This window comes from Mytilus trossulus, chromosome 7 (assembly GCF_036588685.1).
Source record: "Mytilus trossulus isolate FHL-02 chromosome 7, PNRI_Mtr1.1.1.hap1, whole genome shotgun sequence".
NCBI lineage: Eukaryota > Metazoa > Mollusca > Bivalvia > Mytilida > Mytilidae > Mytilus > Mytilus trossulus.
The window spans coordinates 28,525,404-28,539,102 of record NC_086379.1 but is presented as its reverse complement, the minus strand read 5'-3'; the positions used below and the strand labels follow the sequence as shown (position 1 = coordinate 28,539,102).

General features: G+C 31.3%; 1 protein-coding gene across 11 annotated transcripts in view; it reads left to right on the top strand.

Moving 5' to 3' along the window:
- Positions 1-13,699, top strand: part of LOC134724881 (uncharacterized) — a 98,884-nt gene that overhangs the window by 60,658 nt on the left and 24,527 nt on the right. For 10 of the 11 annotated variants that reach the window (XM_063588193.1, XM_063588194.1, XM_063588191.1 and 7 more), the window contains one exon: positions 2,738-4,641. In XM_063588193.1, coding sequence (XP_063444263.1) covers positions 2,769-4,641 — 1,873 coding nt within the window. In that variant the 5' untranslated portion in view covers positions 2,738-2,768. The remainder of the gene's footprint in view (positions 1-2,737; positions 4,642-13,699) is intronic. The other variant, XM_063588202.1, reaches the window with a different exon arrangement.

The window sequence follows — 13,699 nt, the reverse complement described above, 5'->3', positions numbered from 1 at the left end:
ACTATAATTTGTATTGTACAGTGGCTGATCCAGAAAGGGTGGGGGGGTGGGGGTTCAATTTGAACCACCCCACTTATCCTGGGTTGGGAACCCCCCTTTTTAAAATGGCTGGATCCGCCCCTGCTATAATTTGTATTGCATATGTCTTGTTTTTACTTTAAATTTTCTGTTCAAACTTCATATTTTTATCATTTTGAAGAAAATCTTTTTCAAATATCTATTTGTTTTAAATTGGAGGGTTAGATAAAATGAGAGAAATCAAAAAGCATGAGTTCAAAAGGAGAGAGACATCATCATTGTCAAACAAAAAAATAGGCAGAAAAAATAATAGAATTGAGAATTGTAATAGGGAATGTGTCAAAAGGAGAACAACCAGACCAAAGAGGAGACAACAGCAGAAGGCCACCAATGCCTGTTAGTTAACCAAAAATCTCAACAATTAAACCTTTTTAAGAACCATCACTCAATAGAAATATCAGAATACAAATTTGGCAAGGTTTTCTTGTACTTAAGAAAGGCCTCCTCATAAATATCTGTTTTATGGCAAGCTTGATACATTTGACTAAAAGTATTTTTAAAATTATCTTGTGCTTAAAGTTGGGATAATCAATTAAGAGCATAAAAAAGAAAGGAAGTGGTAGATTGGATAAAATAAATCTTGGCTTCATTTGACTTTCAAATTTATACAAGTTCTCATAGATAATGACTTATTGAGGATGACAAATTCAATTATAACAAGTCTATGAAATGAACTCTTGGTCAATGTATAGACATTTACAAATGACCATTTGTCAAAATAAAACTGTTAGTGTAATGGACTTTGTTGACCTTACAAATGGGACCAACATGACAATTCTTGCCTTCCAGGTCTAAAAAAAGAATGAATTTAACCCATTAGACAGGGACATTTAAATTAATTGTGGTTTATATTTCTATATAAACAATTCTTTTTGAACATTGAGGGTTTATCTAGAAAAAATTTAAACTGGTCAATTTCATGTGTATAATATGAATTCAGTTTAAAAAAAAAATTGTTAGCTGATTTTCAAGCAAAAGACTTTTAGAGAATATAAATAAAATTGGCTCAGTAACATTAAAATGCAAATATTATTAGCTCACCTGGCCCAAAGGGCCAAGTGAGCTTTTCTCATCACTTTGCGTCCATCGTCCGTCGTCGTCCGTCGTCGTCGTCCTGCGTTAACTTTTACAAAAATCTTCTCCTCTGAAACTACTGGGCCAAATTAAACAAAACTTGGCCACAATCATCATTAATGTATCTAGTTTAAAATTTGTGTTTTTTTACCCGGCCAACGAACCAAGATGGCCGCCATGGCTATAAATAGAACATAGGGGTAAAATGCAGTTTTTGGCTTATAACTCAAAAACCAAAGCATTTAGAGCAAATCTGACATGGTAAAATTGTTTATCAGGTGAAGATCTATCTGCCATGAAATTTTCAGATGAATCAGACAACCCGTTGTTGGGTTGCTGCCCCTGAATTGGTAATTTTAAGGAAATTTTGCTGTTTTTGGTCATTATCTTGAATATTATTATAGATGGAGATAAACTGTAAACAGCAATAATGTTCAGCAAAGTAAGATTTACAAATATGTCAACATGACCAAATTGGTCAGTTGACCCCTTTAGGAGTTATTGCCCTTCATAGTCAATTTTTAACCTTTTTTCGTAAATTTCCATATCTTTTACAAAAATCTTCTCCTCTGAAACTACTGGGCCAAATTAAACCAAAATTAGCAACAATCAACATTGATGTATCTAGTTTAAAATTTGTGTTTTTTTACCCGGCCAACCAACCAAGATGGCCGCCATGGCTAAAAATAGAACATAAAATGCAGTTTTTGGCTTATATCTCAAAAACCAAAGCATTTAGAGCAAATCTGACAAGGGGCAAAATTGTTTATCTGGTCAAAATCTATCTGCCCTGAAATTTTAAGATGAATGGGTCAACTGGTTGTAAGGTTGCTAACCCTAAATTGGTAATTTTAAGGAAATTTTGCTGTTTTGGGTTATTATCTTGAATATTATTATAGATAGAGATAAACTGTTAACAGCAATAATATACAGCAATTTAAGACTAAAAGATAGGTCAAAATGACCAAAATGGTCAATTGACCCCCTATGAAGTTATCGTTTTTTTAATCAATTTTTAACAATTTTCATAAAATTTGTGAATTTTTACTAACATTTTCCACTGAAACTACACGGACAAGTTCATTATAGATAGAGATGATTGTAAGCAGCAAGAATGTTTAGTAAAGTAAGATGTACAAACACATCAAAATCACCTAAACACAATTTTGTCATGAACTGTCTGCTTCCTTTGTTTAATTCACATATACCAAGGTGAGCGACACAGGCTCTTTAGAGCCTCTAGTTAAGAATGAGAACATTTTCTCTGGTAGATTAAGGATTAAGCCTTCATGGATCATCATTTAAAAATGATAAATTGAAAGAACATTTATACTGGAACAAATTGGAAGATATATAACTGCAGGTAAAATATAAGCCACAATAAATTGTGGAAAAGACAACTCAGTTTGTCTCTTTGTAGTGAAAATAAGTACGGTTATGCTTCTTTTGATTTTATGTACAATGTATAGTTGAATTATTTTTTTTTTTATCTTTTCAGGTCAAATGTAGTACAATGTAGTACGGATATGCTTCTTTTGATTTTATGTACAATGTATAGTTAAATTTTTTTTTTTTATCTTTTCAGGTCAAATGTAGACCCATGTGGCTGTCTTTAAATGGCAGCGAAGAAACCTCCAAATGAAGAAAATCGTGAACGCTTGTATGTCAGTGTTGAGCAGACGGAAAGAAAGGTCATTCCTTCGGTTCAGCTGGAAAGACGAGAAATCAAGATGACCTTTTCACCCTTTGACCAGTCTCTGTCATCTGCTGTGACAGACACTGATCAACGGAAAGATTCAGATGCTGAGAGAATTGTGGGTAAAGAATATCCAAAGGCACTTGGTGCAGAAGGTAGCGTTGTTGTTTCCAAGGTCATAGACATTCAGGGACATGGCAAGGAAAAGAAGGAAAGGTCAGATGATCAAAGTGATCAAGAAAGTAAGTCAAGATTTCCATTTAAAATTGAAGATGGTCAGCATGAAAATGTTCTGGAATTTTTTGAAGAGCAAGGAAAGACATTTCAAGAGCAAGCTAAATCATTGGTACCAAAAGTACGAAAGGACCGTTCCACTAGTCCAAGTCATTTACGTCAGAGTGTTGGATTAGATCATTTAGATAATTTAGTGAAACTGATGGAACAGTTGTCTAACCTTAAAGATGAAAATTCCAAATTAAAGAAAAAATGTGATTATTTGGAAAGTACAAAAACTCTTTTGCAGGCAAAGAGTGCTGTTGAAACTGAAATTACAATCCCATCAGGTTATCATTCACTGCCAGTGAAATCAAAACTTAAAAGATCTCCTAAAGAAAGATCAAGGACTTTTCGACCAAGATGTCCAAGTGCTGAAGACATTGATGTATTAGATTCGTGTGAATCGTTAGAATCATCTTCAGACACTAGTCCGAAACGTCCTAAACATGCTCAGATTCACAAACGTAGTTTTTCCACAGGATCTCTTGAAATACCATCCGACATTATGGAACAATCAGGTGAAGATGATAGCCAAGAAGGAATTTATCATACTAATGGGAAAATGGATCGGAAAATGTCAAAGTCACCCGCAGCAAAGCGCAAGTCAAAAATTTCTAATTGGACCTGGATTAAAAAAGTGTTATCGACTAAAAAGCTTCCAGAAGATATTGGATTTAGTTTTAAATCTCTTGGAAAAATTGGAGGGAATGTTCGTGCAGGAAGTACCAAAGAACTGTCAGTTCCTGTGACCAGCATAGAAAATCGTTCTGTCGATAGTGGTGTTGGAAGTGGTGTAGAGGCGGATACTGGTGAAGGACAACGCAAATCCACAGGTGAGGTCACTTTATCTAATGCTCAACAGGGGGGTGAATCAGGGAGTTCTCCTACAAGTAAATTAAATTTTGCCGATCTAGACTCAGAAATTTGGATGGGACCCCCAGAATGGCTTGAGGAACACGAAGACGAAATGAATCTCGTGGACCCAGTATCAATTATTGAAAATAAGGAAGTTATAGTTTTGAAAAGTTCTGCAGGTAAAGAAGAAAACGAAGATAATTTGCTGCAAGTCCCCATTCCTAGAAGAAAGTCCAGTCCATCTCTTCTAGAACATGAAAGCAACAGTGAATCAGAGGAGAAAGATCTTGCTGAAATGGAAGAATATTTAAATTTGAGAAGATCATCGAGTTATAAAGGGAGATCATCCACAGGGGAGGTAATTCTTGTTCCAGAAATACCCAAAACTCCCAAAAAATTACATCGATCCAAACTCAGCAAGATGAAGTATATGGTGAGTAAACACAGTGTTAAAAGAAAACTTTCTAAACGCTCCAGCGCCCATAGCGAAGCAGATGATTTGAAAGTGGAAGGGTATGATTTTGATGACGAGGAAGGGCCTTTGGGAAGATCAACACCAAAAACATCCCCACTGACGCTGAGACAAAAGTCTATAGATTCCAAATTGCCATCTACATGGATTTCTCATATGGGAACAAGTATTGATGTCTTGTCGTTGATGGGTGAGTAAGACAAAACAAAAAGTATATCGGAAAATTAATCAAGCATGTCGAGGAGTTCTTGGATCAGCATGAAGTCATTTGAAGATATCTACAAGTTTTCGCATGTTACTTATGTTTTTCAAACTATAACTTCCTTATATTCAACATATGATCTTGTTTTCCCTTGCACTTTTTTTTTGTTTGACAATATACACTATAACCTCCAATTTCCTGCATGTCAAATGTTCAAAAGACATCAGAATAAATCATAAAAAAATAATATTTATTACCTTGAGGTTTTACAATGTATTTTTTTTCTCATAGTTGACGATTGATATTTTGTTTTTGTTTTTTTTAAAGATTTATGCTGTTTGTGAATTTATATGTGAAGTCTTGTCAGAAATAATATTCTTAGAGATTTGTATTTACTTGTACATGTATTGTTTTTGGTAGTCAGTTTTTAACTAACAGTAGTTAGTACCGTATATGCTTTTACATCTATATTCCCCCAATATGTTAGGCTACTCTGGCCATATATTTACAAAGTTGAAATGTTGAAATAGTTTATAAGCGATGTAGACAGAAACTTTCATTGTACCCCAAAAAATATGTGACAATAAATTTTTGGCATGTACTATTACAGTAATTTAAAAAAAAATCATAGGGGTTGTATTTGAATGTAGAGATTTTCTCAAGTTTTGAAAGTGAGTGATTTAGCACATATTTTGCATGGATCACTTCCATAGATAATTGTTTTTTCACATACATGTATTATCATGATTATAGCCCCTGTTGAATTTGCACTATGTATTTGCTTGGGGATCACAGTATGTCGTTATTTATTTATCATGTGAATTTTTTAATGTAATGTTAGACATAACATAATAGTAGAAAATGCATGATTTTATTTTTTCATTCATGCCTATTATTTGTGTGTTATCCTTGACCTTATCCTGTCAATATTTGTAAAAATACTGTAAAACTAACTTTTTTTTAGCAATTTATTTTTGTGTCTTTAGTGAGTTAGAATATAAAAACACAGCTAATATTAATTGTCACCAGAAATGTAAATGTTGGATAGTTTCTTATTTTACAATATCAAGTTTTGCAAATCGAAAAAACAAATTGAAGAAAAGTGAGCTAAAAATGGCAAAAAAATGTACTTGTATCCATGATAAAGCTTACAATACTTGTATAAAAATGTAGACCTTGTTAAGATTCAAAATCAAGGGTGTTGACCAGGATCTTTATACACATAGTTTGTCTATATAGGTTACAAGAGCGCAATTATTCATAATGCATTTTCCATAGGGTACCACTAGTGTCCTGTATTTTTTTTCTCAAAGACTACACAAACTAGTGAAAAAACGGGAAGCAGTTTCTGTTACTAGAAATGCCAGTGTTGCATTACAACTAAAAAAATATATAGGGTCATGCGGCTCAAATTGATTTAAATGCAGTTGAAAAAAATCGTCTACTTTTTTCGCTTAATGAAAAAGGCATATTTTTAATGGGTCCGACGTACAGAAATAGAAGATATTTTCTATTCTTCGTAAAATGTGAATATGAATTTCGGCAATTTTTAAACTAAATTGGATAAGCTTTCCATTAAATGTAATTCCAATCCTGTATCAACCAATCAGAAGCCATATAGGATTCTATTCTGAATACCATCTTGGGGAAAACTTGCCGAAAAACTTGCCGGTAAAATGTAAACAAATAATTGCGCTCTTGTAACCTATATATTTTTGAAATATTATGTCCGAAAAAAAATTCAAGATGGCTAGCAGCTCTTATAAACATGATCTTCATTATCAGATTATCTGGTTCTCTGAGTAAATATCATCAGGTTTAAATGAAAAGTTAGATGATGGACAGTCCATCATAAAATCATTTTCATATAATATTTATAGATTTAAATGCAGAGCTTTTAAGATATTAAAAATTCAGTTACTAGAGCACATTAATATTAAGTAAGTAAATATATGTCAGTTTCGAACTAGGTCAAAGATGTAAATATACACTTCATATTTGAATTATGCATATTGATTTTGACCATAGTTGGTTCAAAACAGATAAATATTTGAAGCGTTTAATGAATGTCAGCTCACCTACCCTAAATGATCAAGTGAGCTTTTTGTCATCATTTTTCATCTGTTCATGTGTTTTAAGTTCTTTTTCTTCATAAACTTTTGCAAAAATCTTTTCTGTGGTACAACTTTTCCAATTACAACCCAACTCCTGATTAAGGTCACTACATATGTAAAAGGTACTGGAAAATAAGCATAAGGGTAGACCATTTGGATTGCAGTACATTTCTGAAGATTTTGATAAGATAAAGTGAAAGAAAAGGCTTGTTAATTGTTTGTTATGTTAGTGTTATAGTAAAACTTCGTTGTTCAAGTATTTAAACATATTCATCTTTTTATGCCCCACCTATGATAGTAGAGGGGCATTATGTTTTCTGGTCTGTGCGTCCGTTTGTTCGTCCTTCCATTCGTTTGTCCGTCAGTCTGTCCAACTTCAGGTTAAAGTTTTGGATCAGGTTAGTTTTTTTTAAATTGAAGTCCAATCAACTTGAAACTTAGTACACATGTTCCTTATGATATGGTCTTTCTAATTTTAATGCCAAATTAGAGTTTTTATCCCAATTTCACAGTCCACTGAACATAGAAAATGATAGTGTGAATGGGCATTTGTGTACTGGGGACACATTCTTGTTTTTAAATTAAAATTTCATATTACTTTAAAAAAATGTTGTATTACATCTATATTTTGAGGGCAAATATGCTCAGGGTTTGATTATAAAATTACCTCTTTTTCAAAACAATGATAGTATTTTCTGAATTATGAATGTTGTGGAGAAATGTGTGTGTCACTGAGTAAAAATATAGATACTTTTTTCTTAGTCATTTAAAATCATTTGTAGTAGTTCAGGTCACCATTGATTTGATGTTTTTGTAGAGAGAACATAAAATGTTATAGCTAACATACATTATATGCCCATGTCAAGAATAAGTGGTATCATGACAAATTTTAATGATTTGATGTTGGACTACATGTATCTATGCTATTTATTGCATAAAATAAGGACAGAAAATGATATAAATATAGAAAACATACAGCTACATGGTCAATTTTTATGTGTTTTATTTCTTCAAAATTTCTCATCAAAAAGAAGATGTGCCAATTAGATAACTTGGTTTTCTACCACCAATTATAGGTTACAGTGCAGTCTTACTGTCTAGAACAATGAATAAAACCTATTCACATTTTTGTTTCCTTAGTGGCATTAAATAACAAAATATGGAAGAATAAATTATTTTAGATGCCAAAATTGGCATTAGCCAAAGCATACTGTCTGACCCTCATCATCATGGGTAGTGAGGTCAATAAACACCCTTGAAATAGTAGTATTGTTACATATTGATACCAAATGAATAATTGGAACAATTCTTTATACAAAAATAGATATTTTATAGGTATTCTGCTCAATGGTTTTATTTCTATAGGTCATCTTTTATAATCTTCTGTTAGGGATCAGGAAGAAAATCATCAATCAAGTTGGCAAACTGGTTTAATTCCGAGAAATCTTGTGAAATATGTCTCTTTTTATACCCAACACATATTACATATCCACAATAACTTTTTTCTCTCTCTCAAGACTAATATAAAAGTCAGCAATATAGCTCCAGCATCAATGATTGTTTTGCTTTACCTCATTGCTTTAATACTGAAATGAAAGTTAAATTACAGATGTCAATTAGAATTCATACTTTTTTTTTGATAAAAAAAAATAACTTTAGATTTTGAGATTTTTTGATTGGTTGCAATCATGTTGTTTTCTTACTCACTTTTGATAAGATCCCCATGTTAAAAACTCCAAGATGTAGTTTGTACAAGTAAATTCTGGTTCTCTTCTATTTTAGTTTTTGTTACAGAAAATTGTTATCTGATAATCTATACTAGTTTGAAAAAAAATTGGTTTCGTCATAGATGAAATTGTAAAGAAAATGTATTCTATGTTAGACAGTGTTTAAGAAATCAGAATTTTACAAACAAGTAGTTTTTGTTACAGGAATTATTAAAGTCTTGTGTTTCTCAGTCTTTCTTAAGAAAATATTTAACGCATGGAAAAAGCTGTATTTAAATAAACCTTATGTAATCCTCATGCTTTAACAAAAATCCATCTATAGTACGTAGCTATGAAAGTAGAAAATCCATCAAGTTGTATATGGAAAGCTACACATTGGATGATTAACCTTCTATAAAATACTACCAAATCTCCAAATAATCTTCTTGTAAATATTCAAATAAATGGAGATGGCCATTAATGGTATTTTGATAGCCGTTTTCTTGATGTCAAACAAGTTGAATCATTTGACTTTAAGATCAGTTATATCTTACAATGAATATTGATTTTCAAATGGAAATATATTCTGGTATTCAAATAGTTGTATAAATTCAGAATCCTGGACAATTTAAAAGAGCTTTTAAAAATAATTTCTGTATAATTTGTTCATCATGATATAAAGAGAAGTGTGTGAGTAGCAGTAGTCTGCAGATTTGCCGATAAAAGTTAAATTAAAAAATGAAATTTAATTTTGCTTCTGATATATTTTCACTCATGCGGAAAGTAATGGTATTAGTATTAGAGAATGTGGAAAATTGCACATTAGTAAAATTTAAAAAGTTAATACGGATAAGAGAAGATATTGGTTATATGCCAATGAGGCAGCAATTCCATGAAATAAATAACGAACAGACATTTTAAAAATACTACAAAAAATTTCAAATAAATGCTGTTTTGCCAATTCTAAATTTTACTGATAACTTTGTACATGAAAAAAGGTATCCTGGTGTTTTTAGTGACCAAATGGCCATTGTCCCAAAAAAGTGTTATGTCCCATTGTTCAAAATGTACAACACTAATGTTTAGGTTGTTAGCATTAATCTTACCTTTTTTCAAGCATCAAAAGTAATGGTTACCAGAAGCGTAGTAATATTTTCCAGCCTTGTTTTAGTTTAAAAGTCATAGTCCTAAATGACCCCAAAAAGCTGAATCAAGAATTGGCATACTTTGATACGATTGTAAATGCCATGTTGTCAGCATAAAATGTAATGCATAGGTTCCAAGGTCTGAAGGCAATTTATTGTTTGATATTATTAAAATTGGAAACTACAGATTACAGGGCTAGAGTCTATGTAAATTGGACATTTTATAGTTAAACAAGTGCTATCTTGGAAGTTATCTCTGTGAGATCTATTTATCCAGTACTGAAAAGTCAAACTATTGTTTTTTTACTGAAACAATCCTTGATTCTACAAAGAGACAAATAAATGTCAGTCTGAGACATATATATTGTGTTCTACATCTAATAAGTAGAGTCAGTTAAGACAAACGATAGAATATTTCTGATTTGTTACATAATATGAATGTGGTATGAAATGTACTGTTCAGTGTTATAAGAAACAAACCTGTTCTGTAGATCATACTGTAAAATCTATATTTAAGGCAGAATTGAGGGGGATAGGACCTTTACAGGGACTCCAGGATTGGGTGTTTTTAAGCTCAGGATTTTAGGATTGACCCTTTCAGGATCTGGGATTTTTTTTTTTTTTGAATCTCGGGATGCCATGATATAAATTTATTTAAATTCGGGACCTCAGGATTTCATGTTTTAAAGCCTGGGATTTAGAAAGGATTTGTATACAAATCCTTGGATTTAGGGATCAGAACCCCTCCAACCCCCCAAAAATAGTCCTGTGTTTGCCCCAGTATTTACAATGTTTATGATAGTATGCTGTCTTCAAGCAATGAATGACAGTATTTGTTTAAAGGTTTCATCAGTTACGGTATTAAGGTTGGTTTTTTTTATCCTGCAAATATTGACTTCTAGTATAGAGTGTTTAAGCAAGGACTCAAACATTATCTTCTTGTACAGCATTAACTAAGCATCTAGATAATTTTTCAGTATTCTATAACTAATGCCAACGAAAATTTTCAAAGACCTAATAGTTTAAAAAAGAAAGCTTGATTTGTCCTTGCAACAGTATATTTTGTGGTTTGTTTTAAGCAAAACATCTGTATGTTGCTCTTTTAAATTTATTTTCATGATTTTCATGATATTAAACTTGCAACTGTTCAAAGTATTTGATTATGCAAGTCAGATTTTCTTTAAGTATAATGGAGTCTTGTATTCCAGTAAAAACGAACTGTTCTAAATTCTTCAGTTGTGTATTGTATGAATCATATTTTACAAATGTTTGAAGAGGAGCCAAAGAAGTTAATTTGTTTATCTTATAATCAGTGTGGTCTGATAGGTTTGATTGACTTTTTAATTATAAGTGATGTAAATATGATATAAACATGAAATAAACACTTGTAAGGGGAGATAATTCTTTGTACAGTTTGTTTGTCAAGAAAAAAATAAAAGAATGTGAATTCCTGTCATCATACATTTATAACTAGAATCAGTCAAGTTTGACTATGCAATGTGAATTGAGTAATGTACCTTGATTAGTAGGAACATTGTTTTATTATTTCGAATTTTCCTGAAAATGATTGATTTATTGATTGTTGTTTTATGAAGGTGCAGTCAATGCAAGTATTCCATGTATATACTGGACCTTATTTTCATAGTTCAGATCTCCACAATAAATATTTGTAATTAGGTCAGTTTCTATAAAAAGCACACTGGATGGGATTCAAGTAAGGCTTTCTATCTGTGTGCAGTTTGCTTAATGAAGACTGACCATGACACACAGACTTTCAAGTACTGTGGATTCATTTATTTTCGTGGGTATCAATTTTTCAAGGATTGCTGAAAACTTGCATATTTGTGGACATTTGATTTCGTGGTTTTGCCAATCTCTGTATGCAAAGCCTATTGAAACTATATTATTCCTTGAGCATTTGAATTCGTGCTTCACCCGTACCCACGAAATCCACAAAAATTGATATCCAACGAATAATAATGAATCCAGAGTATTTAGTATGAATCTTTGCAATCATAATCAATTTCTGTGTGTTTCTTTTAAAATGGTTAATGTCATTACTTTTTTTTTTACTTCATTACACATTATGGTCATCATGAACTTATGGCAGGGTTCAGTTTTACATTAAAAGTTTATTTATCATAACTTTAATCTACATTTATGGAAATGTATAAATATGAATGAATTGAGCAATTTAATTGCATCTTTATAATTGCAATACCAAAAAAGTGGCTTTAAATCAAGTTATATGAATAACCTTTAGACATTTCTGTTTTTAGCTTTCTTCGCAAAGCTAAAAGCAACTGCAAAAGACTTGTCATAAAACTCTTCTGTTGAGTAATTGGTTTTTCTGGAATCGTTTGATATGGAAATTATTTAGCTCAGAATGGAAGAAATACGATCAGCAACAATAATTGTTTGGGCCATAAAGCACTTTTTTTTTGTCTGATTTGAAATAAATTAGCAATCACATATTGATTAAAGAGGGACAAATATCATATGGAAGGTTTTATCCGTCTTCATAAAGTTTTAGTAATTATTCTACGATTTACTGTTTCGTAATGTAAATTCTGTATTGATTGGTTAATATGATTGGTCCATGGACTTCAAACAGATATGTTTTATTTGCTAAAGGCATTAAAAATTATGGAAAAGGATTTTTCTTGTATTACAACTGTAAAGATTTGAAGAATTTGTGCCTTTCTTTATAAAGTTGTCATAATGCAAGGATTTACAGGTTCCTTTTGTTGGCCTCTTTGTGGATGTCGTAGAGCAAAAAAAAGTAATGGTAGTGATGGTAGGTGCTTTTTAAAATACTTTTCATATAATAGACGTGCTAGAAATCAGAGAAAAGATATTTAAAACTTATAAATTGTCAAGGTTTTTTAAACTATGAATGCTGAACTAAATAGTATGGTAAAGTAATGATTTAAATAGAGATGTTAGTATCGAAATCGAAAATATTGATAAAAATTATATTTCTTTTTTTTAAATTTATATATTCTCAGTCATAATTAAGAGTTACTACCCTTTGAAGCAGGGAGTTCACATTTTTTTCTAATTATTTCTTTTACTTTAAGTGAATTGATACTTTGAATATTCTTTAATTTTACAGAAGATTTTTTTTATGTGATTTAATTCAAGAATGGCCTTAAATTGATAAAATGAAAAATACAATGTACCATCTCTGGTAAGAGAGACAACTCTTGCAAGTTCTAAAAATGGGATGATTAAAGATTGATTGGTGTTTACCAAAACTATGAAAGCTTAGATGATAAAGGAAGTTCTTGATTGTAGCGGTTTTAATTTTTGATTTTATTTTCCCTTATGAAAGCGATACACTTGAAATGATAAATCATCTTTAAGATTCGTTTTTTCCCCGGAAATCATTTTGTTTGGAACTATAAGATTTCAGATTTAGTTCAGAATAATATTTGATTGTAACTTCGACAACATTTGTAAATTGTTTCATGTTTTGGGTACAGAAATATGAACGTTAGTAAAACTTGAAGGAGATGGATAACATTATTTTTATTTTAATTGTTTTATTTAAAGATGAACTATATTCCTATTTGAGAATATAATTTTTTTATTTGAAGTATTGCTGTATTCTTTGATAACCAGTAATGTGTAATGATGTAGCCTAGTTTAGCCTAGTTTAGCATAGGCCTTGTCAATACTCCAAGTTTTGTTGCAGTTGTATAAAGATAGAGAATTTGTAATACATGCAGTTTATCTTTCATATTTTATATTAATGGATGTTCTATATTATGTGATTATTGTAAGACAGAACTTGTGTGACACAATATGAATCATAATTACGCAAAAATATATCATATGTGCAAATTATGATGTAAAATACAGAGAAAGAGAGAAAATAATGTATTTTGGATGTATAATCGTGACTTAATAGTTAATCTTTTTGTGGTGAGAGCTAGGTGCCAACTTTTGTACAGAATGTTGGGTGTAGTACGTAATCTTGTGTGGTTTGTTTCAACAGATAGTTAGTGTTAGGTCAAGTAGTTGAGAAAAAAAACAAGGTATTATATAGAACAGAAATTATTAATGAAAATGGAATAAC